The 19,720-nt window shown below is 41.6% G+C and overlaps 1 protein-coding gene across 2 annotated transcripts in view; it reads right to left on the bottom strand.

The window, feature by feature from the left end:
• The window catches only part of HID1 (HID1 domain containing), a 78,452-nt gene that overhangs the window by 5,682 nt on the left and 53,050 nt on the right, over window positions 1-19,720 (bottom strand). For both annotated transcript variants that reach the window (XM_089536717.1, XM_089536708.1), the window contains exons 15-17: window positions 19,438-19,571; window positions 6,598-6,678; window positions 4,071-4,162 (exon numbers count right to left, since the gene is read on the bottom strand). In XM_089536717.1, the coding sequence (XP_089392843.1) occupies window positions 4,071-4,162; window positions 6,598-6,678; window positions 19,438-19,571 (307 nt within the window). The remainder of the gene's footprint in view (window positions 1-4,070; window positions 4,163-6,597; window positions 6,679-19,437; window positions 19,572-19,720) is intronic.

Raw genomic sequence — 19,720 nt, 5'->3', positions numbered from 1 at the left:
GAAACAATGAAAATGGAAGACATATCCTGCTCACTAGAGAAATGCCACCTCTAGCAAGGAAACCCATTATTACCCTTGCTGTTCCTGTTAACTGCTCTTGAGTCAGCTCCAATTCATGGTGACATGTCCCAAAAACCCTTTCCTCCACTGCTCTGCTTAATTCTTGTAGATTCAAGCCCGTGACTTCTCTGATTGAGTCTAGCCATCTGGTGTGTGGCCCTCCTCTCTTTCTACTGTCCTCAACCTTTCCTAGCATTATTCTCTTTTTGAGTGAGTCATGTCTTTTCATGATGTGAACATAGTACAGCACCCTCATTTTTGTCGTTTGACTTCCAGGGAGAGCTTACCAACTTGTTAGATGAAGGGAATGCTGTGGATGTAGTATATCTTGACTTCAGTAAGGCCTTTGACAAAGTTCCCCATGATATTCTTGCAAACAAGCTTGTAAAATGTGGGCTAGACAAAGTAACTGTTACATGGATTTGTAATTGGTTGACTGGCCGAAGCCAAAGAGTGCTCAACAATGGCTCCTTTTCATCCTGGAAAGAAGTGACCAGTGGGGTCCCACAGGGCTCTGTCCTGGGCCCTGTGCTATTCAACATCTTTATCAATGACTTGGAGGACAAAATTGGGGGCATACTTATCAAATTTGCAGATGACACCAAATTAGGGGGAATAGCTAATACCCTAGAGGACAGGATCAAGATTCAAAATGACCTGAAAAGACTAGGAAACTGGGCCATAGCTAACAAAATGAAATTCAACACAGAGAAATGTAAGGTACTGCACTTAGGGCGGAAAAACGAAAAGCACAGATATAGGATGGAGGACACCTGGCTGAATGAAACTACGTGTGAAAGGGATCTAGGAGTCCAGGTAGACCTCAAGTTGAACATGAGTCAACAGTGCAATGCGGCAGCTAACAAGGCCAATGCGATTTTAGGCTGCATCAATAGAAGTATAGTGTCTAGATCAAGGGAAGTCATAGTGCCACTATATTCTGCTCTGGTCAGGCCCCACCTGGAATATTGTGTCCAGTTCTGGGCACCACAGTTCAAAAAGGACATTGAGAAACTGGAGCGTGTCCAAAGGAGGGCGACTAAAATGGTGAAAGGTCTGGAAACCATGTCCTACGAGGAACGACTTAGGGAGCTGGGGATGTTTAGCCTGGAGAAGAGAAGATTAAGAGGTGATATGATAGCCCTGTTCAAATATTTGAAGGGATGTCATATTGAGGAGGGAGCAAGCTTGTTTTCTGCTGCTCCAGAGACTAGGACCCGGAGCAATGGATGCAAACTGCAGGAAAAGAGATTCCACCTCAACATTAGGAGGAACTTCCTGACAGTAAGGGCTGTTCGACAGTGGAACAAACTCCTCGGAGTGTAGTGGAGTCTCCTTCCTTGGAGGTCTTCAAGCAGAGGCTGGATGGCCATCTGTCGGGGATGCTTTGATTGTGATTTCCTGCATGGCAGGGGGTTGGACTGGATGGCCCTAGTGGTCTCTTCCAACTCTATGATTCTATGATTCTATCTGTTCTAGGATCCATTTGTTTCTCTTTTTGGCTGTCCATGGTATCCTCAGCACTCTTCTCCAGCATCACATCTCAAATGAGTTGATTTTTCACCCATCTTTTTTTTTTCACTGTCCAGCTCTCACATCTGTACATGGTGACAGGGAAAACAATGGCTTGTACAACTCTAACTTTCATGCTCAGTTTTGTTTCTTTATTCTTTAGGATCTTTTCTAGTTCTTTCATTGCTGCCCTCTTCATTCCTAATCTTCTTTTGATCTCTTGTCTCACAGCTGTCTCGCAGTGGATGCGCCATCGGCGTTTGAAGCTCAACATGTCCAAGATGGAGCTTCTTGTCTTTCCTCCTAAGCCCACCCTTCAACACTCCTTTTCTGTCTCTGTGGACAACATTTCTATTCAACCAGTCCAGCAAGCCCACAGTCTTGGTTTTATCTTTGATTCTTCTCTGTCGTGTATCCCTCAGATCCAGACCACAGCCAAGGCTTGTAGATTCTTTTTGTACAATATTGCCAAAATCCGACCATTTCTCTCTGCCTCTACTGCCAAGATCCTGGTCCATGCCCTAGTGATCTCACGACTTGATTACTGTAACGTCCTCCTGGCTGGGCTTCCTCTTTCTCACCTCCATCCTTTAATCTCTGTCCAGCATTCAGCTGCACGCATTATCACTTCCACCCACCGCTCTGACCACATCTCTCCTGTGTTGGCATCCCTTCACTGGCTCCCCCTTCCTTTCCGCATTCAGTATAAGCTCCTGCTGTCGACATTTAAAGCCCTCCATGGACTGGCCCCTCCTTACTTATCAGACCTTCTTTCTCCTCACCTTCCCACTCGGGCCCTCCATTCTGGTAGTCAAGGTCTGCTGTCTCAGCCCAGGATTTCCTCTGCCCCATCCCGGATTCGCCCCTTTTCACTTGCTGCCCCTCACTCGTGGAACCTTCTTCCCCCACAAGCAAGAACCATCACTTCTTTAACCAGCTTCAAAACGGAGTTGAAAACCATCCTGTTCAGAGAACACTTCCCAGGCATTGTATAATTGTCACTTACTATTTGATGTTCTTTTGGTGCCTGTTTATCAAACCATTTCCTGTATTGCTATGTACTGTATATGCATTATCCTACTTGAGAGTATGTATTTTCCCTGGAAGAAGATTAACCATCCATTATGAAGCCAAGCCCTCCCTCCAGTCCATCTGCCTTGGTCCAGGCCTTGGAGGGAGAGAGGAACTGCTGGACCTCTTACCCTTTCCCTCCACCACTCCCTTCTCCTTCTGTGTCATGTCTTTTTAGATTGTAAGCCCGAGGGCAGGGAATCGTCTAACTAAAAAGATTGTATGTACAGCGCTGTGTAAATTTACAGCGCTTCATAAATAAAGGTTAATAATAATTGGCTGCAGTCTCCAACTGATCAATGTTTGATCCAAAGTACAGGAACTCTTTTACTATTTCAATTGTCTCTATGAACACCAGCAAAAAAGATGGGAGCATAGCGGGATGCTCCCAACAATATAACACAATGACGCTGATTATCACATGACATTGTGTGACACTACGATTATCCTGTGATTAACCCATGAATAAAGAGGAATTCTAGCGCTGCTTTTTATTCACAGAAAATCCTGTGAATAAAAAGCAGCGCTAGAATTCCTCTTTTTTCATGGGATAATCTCTGAACAAAAGCGGGATAATCGTGATATCATGCAACATCATGTGATAAGGTGTTATCACCCGATATTCATGAGAGCATCCCGCTATGCTCCTGTCTTTTTTGCTGGTGAGATAAAGTGCATTGTCTAGGCTGAATCTATGTAGATCCTCCATGGTTCTTATTTTTTTCTTTATGTTCAGCATTAAGCCTGCCTTGGCACATTCCTCTTTGACCTTCCTTAGTATCTGTTCCAGATCTGAGATGTTTTCTGCTAGTAGTATGTCATACGCATATCTGTGGCCCGTTACAGACCGCCCAAAAGGGGCGGTCTTGGGCTGCTGCCGGTTGCAGTGCAGGGAAGCCGCTGCAGCCAAACCGCGCGACTCCCCCGCGCTGTAAAAAAGGAGCACAAAAATCGCGCTCCTTCCGGCAACCCGGAAGAGACGTCGCAAGTGCCAAAGCGCACACTCACGACATCTCTTCCGGGTTTAGACGTCCGGACGCTGCGCGTCTGTTACGTCAAGATGGCCACGCCCGTCTGTATAGGGCGCCGCCATCTTGCCGTACGGAATACGTGCGAGGGGCAAGGCGCGTCCGGAAGCGCTGCCCCTCGCGCGTATTCCTGGCGCAACGACGGCGCCGCTTAGGCCCGTCTGTAAGGCGCCTGATTATTGATATTTTTTCTTCCTATCTTCGCTCCTCCTTCTTCTGAGTCAAATTCTGCTTTTCTTATATTTTCTGCATACAAGTTGAACAAATAGGGTGATATGATGCAGTGTTGCCTAACCCCTTTGCTAATTGGAAACCATTCTGTTTCTCCGAATTGTGTTCTGATGGTAGCCTCTTGTCCCAAGTAAAGATTTGTCATCAGGACTATTACCATACACTTACTTGTCTATGCATATCTTCTCTACCTGGGGGACCAAGACCTGTAATAGCCTCATGATTGTCTGCAGGGGCAGCTTTGACTTCCAAGATACCACCTGCAAAAGAAAATAGCAGATGCAATTAACAACTCAGGTCACATAACAGGATCTGATACACAGAACAAAGTCAGTGAGGATTGGTGAATCCAATTCGAACAGTCTTGCATGTGATGCAAAGTACTTATAAATTTACCAAGAATGTCAGAAGAGATAGTAGATTAGCTTTGCAGAAAGACATGCACCATTTCAGTATGGAAATACCCACATATATCTACAGTCAAAATAAATTATTCCAATTCCATTGTTAAAAATCCAATAAATGATATTGCTGCCACATAGATGACATAGAAAACTTCTTTCAATGTTTGCCTTCTGTTTGATATATGAGAATTCTCATAACAAGCTTTGAACATCCTAGGCATCTCAAAGAAAAGTGATAGTGTGGGTGTGGCTTTTTGGAGAAGCCAAGCAACCTCTTTGCATCCTTCCTTTATGGAAATGAGAGCAACAAGGAGAAATCCTGTTTTCACAGCCATCTTATCAATAAGGCAAAAATGATAATATAGGCTTGTAAAATACTGGTCTCCAAGATTACCTTTTTGCACTAGAGGTGTTTCTGATCAGTTAGAATTTAAGTAACAGGCAGGGATAAAGCAAAGTGCCACAAACCTTAAGAGTTCAGGGGAGCAGTTGCACACCCCAGATCCTTTCAGAGCATGCATAATGGAGGAAAGGTGTGTGCATGCTTCAGAACTGTATACTGCTGTCATAGCAGCATCAGAAAAGAGGCACAGCAGAGAACAGTCAAAAGGTGCTACACTTTTTACTCATCATTATGGTTCACTATCATGTCTGTTCCCATATCACTGCTTCTTTACTTCATTAAGTAGTGAACTTTGCAAATGTGATAAAAAGCAATTAATAATAATAATAATAATAATAATAAATGCTTTATTTATATACCGCCCTTCTTCCAATCAGGGCGGTGTACAACATAATAATAACAGACACAATATACAAAGGCAATAAAAACACATTAAAATATACATTAAAATCACATACTATCCAGCTCATCATTGGCCATCGGGGGGGGGGGGTTAACTAGAACTTGTATCGGGGAATGCTCGCCTAAACAGGAAGGTTTTTAAGTCCTTCCTGAACTGGGCTAGGGAGGTAGCCAAGCGAAGCTCTATGGGCAGCGTGTTCCAGAGGGTCGGGGCCGAGATGGTGAATGTCCTCCTTGCTGTGGAGGCTAGTCTTGCCCCAGGTACCCTCAGTAGCTGCTGCCCAGAAGTTCTGAGTGTGCGGGGCGGATTGTATGGGGAGAGGCGGTCCTCAAGGTATCCTGGGCCCAAGCCATGTAGGGCTTTATAGGTTATAACCAACACCTTGTATTGCGCCCGGAAGCGAATAGGCAGCCAGTGCAGATCTTTAAGTACAGGTGTAATATGACTGGCCCTGGATGTACCAGTGACCAGTCTGGCTGCCATGTTCTGTACCATCTGTAGCTTCCGGGTATGGTACAAGGGTTGCCCCATGTAGAGCGCATTGCAGAAATCCAAACGAGAGGTTACCAGAGCATGTACTACTGTTTCAAGGTCCCTCTGGCCCAGGTAGGGGCGCAGTTGGCGAATAAGCCAAAGCTGATAACAGGTGCTCCTGACCGTCGCATCCACCTGAGATGTAAGGTGAAGCGACGAATGAAGGAGCACCCCCAGACCGCGCACGGAGTCCTTCACAGGAAGCGTGATCCCGTTCAGGACAGGTGGAACCACCGCCATTCCTGGACCAGGGGAACCTATCACAAGTACCTCCGTTTTCTCTGGATTCAGGCTGAGTCGGTTTTTCCTCATCCAGCCCATTACCGACTCCAGGCAGGCCACGAGAGGAGAGACGCCATCCTCAGTCACTGCATCAGTCGGAGACATAGAGAAGACTATTTGGGTGTCATCAGCGTACTGATAACCCCGCGCCCCATGTCTCCGGATGATCTCTCCCAGCGGTTTCATGTAAATGTTGAAAAGCATGGGAGACAGAATGGCTCCTTGAGGGACCCCAGTTGTGAGGGCGCTCTTATCGGAGCACACGTCTCCCAGCTGCACCATCTGGAACCTCCCAGAAAGGTAGGACCGGAACCACTGGAGCACAGTGCCCCCGATTCCCACCTCTGCCAGGCGCTCCAGAAGGATACCATGGTCTATGGTATCGAAAGCCGCTGAGATGTCCAAGAGCACCAACAAGGACACGCTTCCCCTGTCGATGCCCAGACGGAGATCATCGACCAAGGAGACCATGGCCGTCTCAACCCCGTAACCCGCCCGAAAGCCAGTTTGAAATGGGTCCAGATAATCCGTTTCATCCAAGATCGATCGAAGCTGGATTGCAACCGCCTTCTCGATCACCTTCCCCAAAAATGGCAATAGTGATACTGGCCGATATTATGCAATTAATATCAACATGGCCTATTAACAAACATTCCCAGCTTCTCTTACCCATTCAGGAGTTGGATTCCATTGTCCTGCTGAGGATGAACTGGACAGATGCCGCCGATCCCTCTTGGGCTGGGATGATTCCTAAAGAGAGGATGTAAGCACATTGGTCACCCTGTCCACTACACTCAGTTTTTACCCCACATTTACAAATATTATTTAGACAATGGCCGAGTGAAAAGATAAGCCACGAGATGACTTCTGGCGGTGACAGCAGGGTGACCGGTCACTCTGAGACGAGGCTCATCAAAGAGCAACTGTGCCAGCTAATGGCTGCCATTCTTGGCACTAAGCCCAGTCTGCCAATTTTTTAAACTAGTAAATAAGCTATACAATTTTAGAAAGCTCAATAGTTGGTTCTACTTTTTTTTTTTTTACTATAGAACTGGGAAGAAGGAAGATACCATATTCATGGGAAAGAATAGAAGGTGTATCTATTCTTTATAAGCAAAAACGCTATCATGTTAATACAATACCTAAAGCGAATGACTTTTTGAGGAAGCTGAGAAAAGATGAGGAGAAATCAACAAGAGAAGAACCAAGAATGACAACTAGAAGGGCAGAACAACAAGCGAGAGAAGAGGAAGAAAAAGATAAGAAGGATGAGAAAGATCTTTGGAATAGCGGTATATAAATAAAACAAATTATTATTATTATTATTTAGATGATGACATCAACTTACAAGAAAAGATGGATTTAAAGGACCGGAACAAGGGGAAATATTAGGTGCTGGTATTTTATAAACTGCAAACATGAAGATGAAAACTGGATCATGGAATATCAAAGGATTTAATTCAAAATATAAACGAAGCAAAACATTTCACTATTGGTATAAGAAAAAACTAGACATTATATGCTTACAGGAAATTAACATTAAACAAAAAGACACGGAATATTTAAGAAACCCAAAACTAGGTCAAATGTTTGTATCAGCAAATGAGAAAAGAAAAAGTAGAATAGTAATATATGTCAATAATAAATATATGATACAAGAAATCTGCAAAGATGAGGCAGGCCATTTTCTGGGCTTAGAAGTAAAATGTGACGAGGTCAAATATTTGGTTATTGGAATATATACCCCTATTGAAAATAAACCAATTTTTTTTTCAAAAGATCAAAGACTATGACTTAGACTATGAAAACATCTTATTGTTAGGAGACATGAAGGGCGTGGTTGATCCAGTACAAGACAGAACTTTTAAGAAAGCAATGAAAAGGAATCAAGGTAAACTGCCAACCATGTTTTTTGAAGTGAAAGAAGAATTTGGTCTCAATGATGTTTGGAGAAAACTTTACCCAATAGATCGGGAACATACCTTTTTTTCAGAATCTCATAAATCAACCTCCAGAATTGATATGTTTTTTATTTCAGGAACATATTTTCAAAGGTTAAACAGATGGAGATCTCACCTAAATTTATATCTGATCACAACTTGATTATACAGTCGGCCCTTGGTATACGCGGGGGATCCGTTCCCCCCGCGTATACCAAAATCTGCGTATGCTCAAGCCCCATTGGGGACAACTTCCCTCCCTCCCCTCTCCTCCCCCCAACTCTTTCCCTCCCTCCCTCCCTTCCTCCCTCCCTCCCTCCCTACTTACTTACTTACCTTTTCTTCGCCAGTGCCGTCTTGCTGCTGCCGCCGTCGCCACCTTGGCCATAGCCGGGGAAAGGCCAGGTGGGGGTTTTGGAGGCCAAGAAGCCTCCAGCCTGCCACCCGGCCCTTCTGCGGAGGCGGCGGCAGCGGAGGACCAGTGCCAGAGGCCTCTTCGACCTCCTCTGTGCCGCTGCCACCGGCGCCTTCACACAGGGGCCGGGTGATGGGTTGGAGGCCAAGAGGCCTCCAAAACCCTGACCCGGCCCTTCTGCGGCAGCAGTGGCGGCGAAGAGGCTGAGGAGGCCTCTGGTGCTGGTCCTCCGCCACCTCGGCCTCCTCACCGCCACTACAGCCAGGGGAAATGTCGGGTGCTGCTGCTGGAGACCTCCAGGAGCAGCACCCGGCCTTTTCCTCGGCAATGGCGGCAGAGAGGAGGAGGAGGATGACGAACGCCTGAGGCCTCTTCGGCCTCCTCTCCGCTGCTACAGCCAGGGGAAAGGCTGGGTGCTGCTCCTGGAGGCGTCCAGGAGCAGCACCCAGCCTTTCCCCTGGCTGTAGTGGCGGAGAGAAGGAGGAGGAGGAGGAGGACGAGCGCCTGGGGCCTCTTCGGCCTCCTCTCCACCACTGCCGCCGCCAGCACCTCTGTGCAAGGGCCGGGTGGTGGGCTGGAGGCCTCTAGGCCTCCAGTCCACCACTTGGCCCCTGCATCGAGGTGCTGGAGGCGGCGGCAAGGAGGCGGAGGACGAGCGCCTGAGGCCTCCTCTCCACCGCCATCACCTTTGCACAGGGGCCAAGTGGCAAGCTGGCTTGGCCTCCAGCCCACCTGGCCCTTGCACAGAGGTGCTGGCAGCGGCGGAGAGGAGGCCGAAGAGGCCCCAGGCGCTCGTCCTCCTCCTCTTCCTTCTCTCTGCCACTAGAGCCAGGGGAAAGGCTGGGTGCTGCTCCTGGAGGCCTCCAGGAGCAGCCTCCTCGCCACCACCGCTGCCGCAGAAGGGCCGGGTGAGGGTTTTGGAGGCCTCTTGGCCTCCAACCCATCACCCGGCCCCTGTGTGAAGGTGCTGGTGGCAGCGGCACAGAGGAGGCCAAAGAGGCCTCTGGCACTGGTCCTCCGCTGCCGCCGCCGCCTCCACAGAAGGGCCGGGTGGCAGGCTGGAGGCTTCTTGGCCTCCAAAACCCCCACTTGGCCTTTCCCCCGGCTACGGCTGAGGCTGCGGCAGCAGCGACGCACCACTGGCAAAGAAAAGGTAAGTAAGTAAGGAGGGAGGGAGGGTGGGAGGGAGGGAGGGAAAAAGTTGGGGGGAGGAGAGGGGAGGGAGGGAAGTTGTCCCCAATGGCGGCGCGCGTGCACACACGCTGCCATTGGGGACAACTTCCGGATTTGCCATGCACGTATGATCAAATCCGCGCATGGCAAATCCGCGTATAAGGAGGGCCGACTGTACTGACCAGGGAAGCAGGAAACAAACATTCTCTACTTAATAACAAGGTTTTTTCTGGAGAAAGCAAAAAAGACTTTAAAATTGAGAAATGCCTATGAAAACACTGTGGGATGCTAGTAAGGCAATCATGCGAAGTATATTCATCATAGGTAGAGAACAGAATGGGTTTTTACCAGGTAGGCAGATAAGGAATAATATTAGGACTATAATAAATAGCCTAGAATATTATCAAGTAAACAATGACAAACAGTGCGCTTTGATTGCGCTTGATATGGAAAAAGCGTTCGACAGTTTAAGATGGGAGTTTTTGCTAGAAGTGCTAGAAAGAAGAGACATGGGGATGAAATTTATTAATACAATGCGTCAAATTTATAAATATCAAAGGGCTTTCTTGATTGTGAATAACGAAAGATCACAAGAATTTTGTATAAGGAAAGGAGTCAGGCAAGGATGTCCTGTATCTCCACTCCTTTTTATTTTGGCAATTGATATTTTGGTAGGAACAATTAATGATAATAAGAAACTGAAGGGAATTATGACTAAAGGTCAGTCGGTAAAGACCAAAGTATTTGCAGATGACATGGCAATAATTCTGGAAAATCCATTACATGGCATTGAATTATTGCAACATGAGCTGAATATGTTTGGAAAGATGGCAGGATTAAAAGTAAATAAAGAAAAACGGTGGTGATTACTAAAAACTTATCTATAGAAGAAGAAGATCGGTTGAGGCAAAAATCAGGATTTAAGATAGAAAAACAAATTAAGTATTTGGGCATTAAAATATCCAAAGACAATTTAAAATTATATGAGAATAATTATTGCAGTAAGTGGAAGGAGATCAAAGAAAGTATGTGCAGGTGGAATAGATTAAATCTTCCCCTATTGGGGAGAATAGCTGTTATAAAAATGGTTGTTTTACCGAAGCTAATGTTTCTGTTTCTGAATCTCCCAATTGTGATAAAATCCAAACAATTTAAAGAATGGGAAAAAGAGCTGAGTAATTTTTTTATGGAGAGGAGCGAAGCCAAGGATCAAAAGTTCCACATTGAAAAATTCGAAAGAAAGAGGGGGATATGCACTCCCTGACTTGCAAGCATATTATTGGGCGTGTAGTTTAGTGTGGATACAAAATTGGGTGAAGTTAGACGAAAATGAAATATTAAATTTGGAAAACACACAATTAAGATATGGGTGGCACGCGTATATGTGCTATAATACAGTGGATCGTTGTTATACGCTGGGGTTTGGTTCCAAGATCCCCCGTGTATAACAAAATCCATGTATGCTCAAGTCCCATTAAATATAATGACATAGCAAAATGGTGTCCCTTATAAAAATGGAAAATCAAGGTAAATTTATACTTTTTTGGAATATTTTCAAACCGTGTATGCTTGAATCCGTGTATAAAAAATCCGTGTATAAGAAGGGCCGACTGTAATGTGGAAAAAAACAAGGATTTTAATAATCATCCTATAAGAAAGTCTTTATTGCTTACCTGGGAAAAGTTGAAAAAAAGTCCTATTTTAAGATTCCCATATGGACTTCAACTCAGGAAGCCTTCTTTGGCAGGTGGTTAATAAACGATAACAATAATTGGCTTACTTATAAAGATTGCACAAGTAAGGATCAGCAAGGGAATCTGTTACTCAAATCCAGGGAAGAATTAAAGAGGGAGGGTTTTGAGTTAAATTGGTTCAACTATTACCAGATTAAGAATAAATTTTCAGAAGATAAAAAGACGGCAGGAATTGAGGAGAAACGGAATGAATTAGATGAATTATTCTGGCAACCAGATAAGAAGAAAGTGTCTAAGTTTTATAGATTGTTGATAAATCGTATGTTGGAGCATGAATCTATTAAGGAATATATGCCTAAATGGGCCCAGGATCTAGGAAAGAATATTAACCTAAATGAATGGCAGAATGCGTGGAAGAAGACCCATGATTTTACAATAGCACAGGAACCCAAAGAGAATTTGTTTAAAATTATGAATAGGTGGTATTACACACCTTGGAGGATTAAGAGAATGTACAAACTAGAATATGGTAAATGTTGGAGGTGTAATTTTGAGAAAGGTAATCTTATGCACATATGGTGGAAATGTAAAATAATTCAGGCATTTTGGAAAGAAATTCACAACTCAATTCAAAGTATCTTAAAGATTAAATTTCCCTTGGACCCAAAGCTTTATCTCCTCAATATGACAACAGTGCTAAAATCTGAAGATGAGAAGCAACATTGAAGAATATTGCTGTACATGGTAACCGCCGCAAGGGTGGAGGTTGCTAAGCTGTGGAAATCAAATAAAGTCCCAACATGGGATGATTGGATGATGTAAGTTAATGATTATAGGGTATTTGATACACTTTCTTGTAATGTTAAAAACTTTAGCAAGAAAAAAATGAAAGAGGATTGGAGGAAAGTGATAGCCCTCTGGGAAAGATAATGGAACTTGAATGCGGAACTTATTGAAATTTAGATGTAGGCATTGTATTGTCCCTTATTCTGTTAATATAGACTGATGTCCTTAAATGCTAGTATGATAAAGCTGAGTTTTCCTCTCTCTTTTGCTTTTACATTTCAGTGGTTAAATAGGCTCTACAGTCAACTGGATACTATGAGTCCCAAAAGAAAAAGGGAAAAGGACGATAGGAACATAAACCAGGGAAAGGACCATATAAAATAAATTGCTGTATATATAATTTGTATGGTCAAACTGATTAGGTAGCACAACAGGTTTACTTTAGGGATAAATTTAGAACTAATTTGGACTGTATTATTGTGACTAAAGTATTTGGACAAACATACATAAGGTTAGCAGTATTGCTTAATTTATACATCAATATTCTTGAGCAGTGGGAAAATTGTGATTATTATGAGATGAGTTCTTCAACATTCCAGGATTGGAAGGAAGGCAAACCTTGGAAGGGTCTTAGAAGATAAGAAGATAATCTGTACCAGAATTTAGATTTTTATTTTTCGCTTGTTATATAGCATACATTGTCTCCTTTATGTAATTTTCTGCTGGTAACATGGTAACTTGTTTTTATTTGTAAAATTTATAAAGATTATTTTAAAAAAAAGAAGTCTATTAATACAAAGAGGAGCAGAAGTGAAACAGAGGGCAAAGAAAGAATTACAAAAACTGGAAATGGAAATTCCAGAAGCAGAATTAAATTTAAACAAAGATCCAACATCAGATAAGAAAAACAAACATCTGAAGTATTTGAAAAAACTATTAGATAATTTAATTACACTAGAAATAGAAAAAAATATGAAATATATCAGGCAAAATCATTTTGAAAATGCAAATAAGATCGGTAGATGGTTGGCAAACCAACTGAAACATGAAAGGCAGAGAAAAAATATTTCAGATATACAACATAATGAGAAAACAATAAATAACCAAGAAGAAATACAGGAGGCTTTTTGGAACTATTACACAAATCTATACAAGCAAGACAATATAATTGTTCAAGAAATAACAGACTACCTAGAAAGACAGAACATTAAGACTATTTAACAACAACAGCAAATAATTTTAAACGCAGCATTTACAACAGAAGAAGTGACGGAAGCAATCGATAAATTAAAAATCAACAAGACACCTGGTCCGGATGGATACATGGCCTGGTATTATAAAAAGTTTAAAGAAATAAAAATTCTCCTACTAAAACACTGAACTAAATTAAAACAATAGGGATACCTGATTCCTGGAAAAATACAAACATACTGCTAATTCCGAAAGAAGAGAAAGATCACAAATACATGACTAATTACAGATCCATCCCTTTACTCAACACAGATTATAAGATTCTAACTCTAATATTGGCGGAAAGATTCAAGAAAGTGTTAAAAGAACACATCAACAAAGATCAATCTGGATTTCTCCCCTCTCGCCAAATGAAGGACAACATAAGAACAATCCTGGATGTCAGAGAATACTACGAACGCAATAATGAAAGAAAGCTAGCTCTAATTTTCGCAGACGCCGAAAAGGCATTCGACAATGTGAACTGGGATTGTTTATTAGAAATTCTGAAAAGAATGGGTGTGGGTGAAAACTTTTTGAACTGGATCAGGAAAATATATGAAACACAAGATGCTCAATTAATAATCAATGGTAGGAAAACCAAAAAAATTGAAATAAGGAAAGGAACAAGACAAGGATGCCCCCTCTCCCCTTTACTTGTTATTGTTGTATTAGAGATACTAAATAACCAAATCCAGGAGGAAAAAGAAATAATAGGTACTAAATTGAAAGGTCTGGATTATAAATTGAAGGCGTTTGCGGACGATTAGGTGGTAATCTTAGAAGATCCGAACCAGCAAATAGAAAAGTTACTGAAAATTATAGAGGACTTTGGAAAAATATCTGGATTCAAAATTAATAGAACCAAAACAGTGTTGATAACGAAAAACTTAAGTAAATAGGAAGAAGAACAACTCATGGAATTATTGGGCTGTAAAGTTTCAAAGAGGGTGAGATATCTAGGAATCTGGATTTCAAACAAAAGTACAGAATTATATGATAACAATTATGTCCAGAAATGAAAAGAAATTAAAAAAAGACTTAAATAGATGGAGCAAGTTGAAATTGTCTTTTTTTGGAAGGACTGAAGTAATTAAAATGATGGTGTTACCAAAAATGAAGTTTCTATTTCAAACTATTCCAATATTAAACAGTTATGCTCCATTTAAAGTATGGCACAAAGATATTAAAGACTTTATATGGGACATAAGAGACCACTTATTAAATGGAAAATCTTGACCAGACAGAAGGAAGAAGGAGGGACTGAGCTCTCAGACTTGAATTTGTACTACCAGGCCAATGCTCTTAACTGGATCTCAAAGTGGATGACCTTAGAGAATGAAGAATTATTAAATCTAGAAGGACATGACAATAGGTCCAGGTGGCACATATACCTCTGGTATGATAAAGTGGCAATTCACAAGCAGTTCAAACATCACATCATCAAAAGATCTTTATTATGAACTTGGGTCAAAATTAAGAAAAAACTTTACAGGAAAACCCCCTTATGGGTATCTCCCCAAGAAGCTTTCTTAGGTCATTGGAAATCTTTAAATACCTGGCTTACATATAAAGATATTATATACAAAATGGACCTAAATAAATATGATGAGGAGCTTACCCAAATTGATTTGAGAATACATTGGCTTTTGTACATGCAGCTAAAACAGAGATATCAAATGGACTCCAAAATATATGAATTTGGAGAGGAACAGGTCAAATTGGAGAAAGCATTAATGAGTAAAAAATAATAATAAAAGTAGCAAATACATAGAGAGTTTTACACAACTTGGAACAAGAAGACCCGATATCGGAAGTGATGATAAAATGGGCAACTGACTGCAGGAAGATTATTAATCTTGAAAGCTGGAGGTATGCAAGGTCCAGAATGAAGAAGTTCACAAAATCACAAACGTTAAAAGAAAACTATTTTAAAATGGAACAGAGATGGTACCTGACTCCTAATAAAATGGCAAAGATTTACAATGTAATGTCAAATAGTTGCTGGAAATGCAGTCAGCAGCTGGTACATGGATCCATGCCTGGTGGCAATGTACAAAAATGAAAAAAAATTGGAAACAAATACATAAGTTCATTGAAAAGACATTTCAGATAAAATTTGAATTCAGACCAGAAATGTATCTTTTAAACATGACAAACAAATTACCGTCACAAATCAAAAGGAAACACTGGCATATATTGTTGTATCTGATTACAGCTGCGAGACTGACGTTAGCACAAAAATGGAAGAACAAAGACATACCGTGTTTGGATGACTGGCTGTTAAAGGTTTTAAAGATGAAAGATATGGACAAATTGACAGCTCTTTTGAACAATAAAGACGTTAACCAAACAGAGGAAGAGCGCTCCCTCATAATTAAAGCTTGTACCCAAAAATGGGTTGTAGGATAAAAAAAAATTAAATTTCTAGACACATAGACTCTCTCTTTTTAGAAAAATTGTTACATAGTAAACAGATGATTTGTATTATATTTTGATAAGGATAGAGAATAAGACGAGGAGCTAATGCAATTTATAGGACTAACTATGGAGATGACTTTAGTAAGTAAAATAAGAGTAGTATATTAGGATTATGAGATACACACACACACACACAAAATGTATGGATTCTTGGAGATAAATATGTATAATGAATGAATGTGACTTAAGATAGAATATGAATTATGGAAATTAATCTTATTTTTATTAGCATATGTAGAAGCATTTATTTTAGATTTTTTATATGTATGTAAAAAATAAAGTTAAAAAAGAGAGAGAGAGAGAAGATAAGCCACAGTATGGATGAGTAGTACATCACTGAGACTCAGAAACAAGGAAAAATATTGGAACATATAGTACATACCCTCTTTTCACATTAAGTCTGCAAATTTTCTTAGAAACTCTCATATTTAGGATTAACACTTATATATGTATCTAACATCTGTTCTGTATATATTTATATGTGTATGTATGTATGTATGTAGTTATCAATTTTTGTTGTTGCTGTGTGCCTTCAAGTCATTTCCAACTTATGGTGACCCTAGGATTCTTGGCAAGATTTGTTCAGATGAGATTAACCTTTACCTCCCTCTGAGATTGAGAGTGTGACTTGCCTGAGGTCACACAGTGGATTTCTACAGCCAATTGGGTTTCCAGAGTCAAAGCCCAATGCTCAAATCATTACTCTTGTAGTGCTCTTGTTATTATTAATTACATAGAATCAGATATATTATTAGAAGACTTTCAGCCATGACACAGAATCATAGAGTTGGAAGAGACCCCCAAGGGCCATCCAGTCCAACTCCCTACCATGTAGGAACTCTCAATCAAAGCACTCCCAACAAATGGCCATCCAGTTTCTGTTTAAAAACCTCCAAAGAAGGAGACTCCATCACACTCTGAGGCAGCTCCGAACCATTTTCTGTGTGATTCTTTACAATCCTTTATCTTATATTAAGCCCCAATATGGCACCTCAGTAAAGTAAAACTATAATTTAGCATCCACACACAAGTCTTGCAAACTGGATAGGCACAAAAGTCCTTACTGATATCATTAATCTTCAAAAAAAAAAAAAAAAACCTGACAAAATACAGTACAGTATCTATTCCAACAGAATTTTAATGTTGTTTATCTGGGGAAGCAAACAAGACACAGGAGTCCTTAGCTTTATTGCTTTCAGGATTTATTTATTATTGCTGTAAAGCAATCATGCAATCCTACAATATTTACAATTATAATAACTGTATGGTACATGTGCTCAGAAACTAGTATGGCCCTCAATAAAGTTTCTAAAAATAAATCAATAAACAGATTATGTTGTACCACATTCATGCCTCCTCCAGGCTCCAGAGCATGAGAATCTACCCCAATGACACATTAAAAGGTTACTGAAGTATGGTTCCACTGATAGCAGTGAGGCAAATAGACATGTTTACTATATGGTTCTCACTGATGAGAAATCATCTGAGTTTACCAAGTGGATCTGAAACTCCACTACTACTTTAGGGATGAGAAACTGTAGCACACACTAAAGTCCTGGGCCATTTTGGATTATTTCGTTTTCTGCATGAATCTGTGATCTTAATTTAGCTGATTTAATACCGAGGGTAGTGAGGCCACCTAAGAAAAAAATATCAAGTATAGCAACAGATGTTGTTGTTAGCTTCCTTTGAAATTGGCCCCAACTCATGGCAACCCTGTGGATGAGAACATATCGAAGACCTCTGCTCAGGTCTTGTAGGCTCAGGCTCATTACCCCTCTGATTGAGTCTTGCCATATGGCATGAGGTCTTCCTCTCTTTCTACTGCCCTCTACCTTTCCCAGCATTATTCTCTTTTCTAATGAGTCATGCCTTCTCATGATGTGGCCAAAGTACATTAGCCTCAAGGTAGTCATCTTGGCTTCCTGGGAAAGTTCAGGCTCTAGGACATATTTGTTTTTCTTTTTGGACATCCATGGTATGTATGACATCTCAAATGAGTTGATTTGCTTCCTGTCAGCTTTCTTTCACATCCGTAAATGATGATGGGAAATATAATGGCTTGTACAATTCCAATTTTACTGTTTAGTTTCATATCTTAACACTCTAGGATCTTGTCTAGTTCTTTCATGACTACCCTTCCCATTCCTAGTCATCTTCTTCTTCTTTTCTTTTTTTACTGCAGTCACCATTCTGATCAATTTTTGATCCAAGTTATGGGGAATCTTTAACTATTTCAATTTTCTCATCTTGGTTGAATTTATGTAGATTCTCCATGGTCATTATTTTTGTTTTCTTTATGTTCAGCAGCAAGCCAGCCTTTGCACTTTCATCCGCCTATCTTAGATTGATGTTCCTTCCTGTCTTCAATCCTCCTGATTCTAAACCTGCTTCATATAATATTTTCTGTATACAGGTTGAACAGGTAGGATGATAGAATGCAGCCTTTCTTGACCCCTTTGCCAACTGGGAATCATTCTGTTTCTCCATATTCTGTTCCAACAGTGGCCTCTTGTTGTAAGTACAGATTTATCATCAGGACTATCAAATGTGATGGTATTCCCATGTCTTCAAGAGATTTTCATGATATATGCAGCCAAAGGCTTTGCTACAGTGTATAAAGCACATGCTGATTTTCTTTTGGGATTCCTTGGTGTACTCCATTAACCACCATATGTTTGCTATATGGTCCATAGTGACTCTTCCTTTTCTGAACTCTGCTTGTATTTCTGAGATTTCCTTCTCCATGAATGACTGGAATCTATGCTGCAGAATTTTTGCATGGGAAATTAATGCTATAGTCCTATGGTTGCTACAGTATTTTGTGTCTCCTTTTGTGTGGAAAGGGGTATATACTGATAGATTCCAGTCTGTTGGCCACCATTTTGTTTTCCATATTTGTTGGCATATATTAGTTGACACTAGAGTTGATTAAGCGGCCCTGGCGCAACCCCAGAGCAGTTTGTGTGTGCTCTAGGGGCATGCAGTGTCAAAATGCCACTCCCTTGGAGCAGCTTAGAGCCGCAGATCATGCAGCATCCAAACGCCATGCCCCCAAGCCGCCCAGAAGCCAGCTTTTCTGGGCCATCTATTCAGCCCCTTACTTATTCAAAATCTGCATTCCCAACAACTAGCTACAGAAGAGCAGGAACAAAGTAGGTTTAGTTTCCTTTTTAATAGTACAGTGCGCCCGCGCCATACGTGGGTGCGCCATACGCAGACTTGAGCGTATGCGCTCAAGCCGCGGTGTGTGCGCGGGGCAGAAGGGGCGGCGCGTCCCATTCAATTGAATGGGCGCCCGCGCCCGTTGCGCCCCGCGCACGCCCGCGCCGCCGCGCCACCACGCACGAGCCCCATTGTTTCCAATGGGGCTCGAGCATAGGTGGAATTCGCCTTACGCGGAGGGATCCGGAACGGATCCCCCGCATAAGGCGAGGACGCACTGTATAGGCGATTAATCTGTAGCTAGTTGTTGTTTTTCCCTAACTAATATGGGAACCAGAACACTATTCTTCACACTTCTTTTTAACAAAATTCTCCAAGGAAAATTCATATGTAAATGAAACAAGCATTTAATAGCAGTGTTGAACAGAAAAAGTCATATTTTAAAAGAAAGTGCATGCAAAAATGCATATTAGGGAAAACGCTATACAAAAATTTGTACAGACATCTAAGTGTGAAAAGAGATGGAGAAATGGGATGTAACTAAGTCGTGCTTGTTAACTTTCAAGTATCACAGAACACAAAACTAATTTGTCCATTCCTGTTGAAGAGCAGCATTCAGTCTTACCCCACTCCAAGATTCTGTATCGCTGACAATGCCAGCGGAGCTGCCTTCTGCTGGAGACTGTAATGACTCTGGCACCAGTGAGCGCATTGTCCCATCCTCTGATACCTGAGATTTCTCAGTGAGTTTGTCAATGCCTGGATTTTGAGAGACAGAATTAGAATGAAATTGAGCAAGCCTAGAGAAGAAACATAATTTAAAAGACCTAAAGAAAGATAAAATCTGAAGAAATTATCTTTCTATTAAGTATAATCTTTCCCTCTACTTTTTCTAATGTAGAAGATAC

This window comes from Sceloporus occidentalis, unplaced genomic scaffold (genome assembly GCF_023333645.1).
Source record: "Sceloporus occidentalis isolate IW3139 unplaced genomic scaffold, rSceOcc1.0.p SCAF_1, whole genome shotgun sequence".
Taxonomy (NCBI): Eukaryota; Metazoa; Chordata; class Lepidosauria; order Squamata; family Phrynosomatidae; genus Sceloporus; species Sceloporus occidentalis.
Note: the sequence above shows the minus strand (reverse complement) of the source record. Positions and strands in the feature narration are given on the sequence as shown.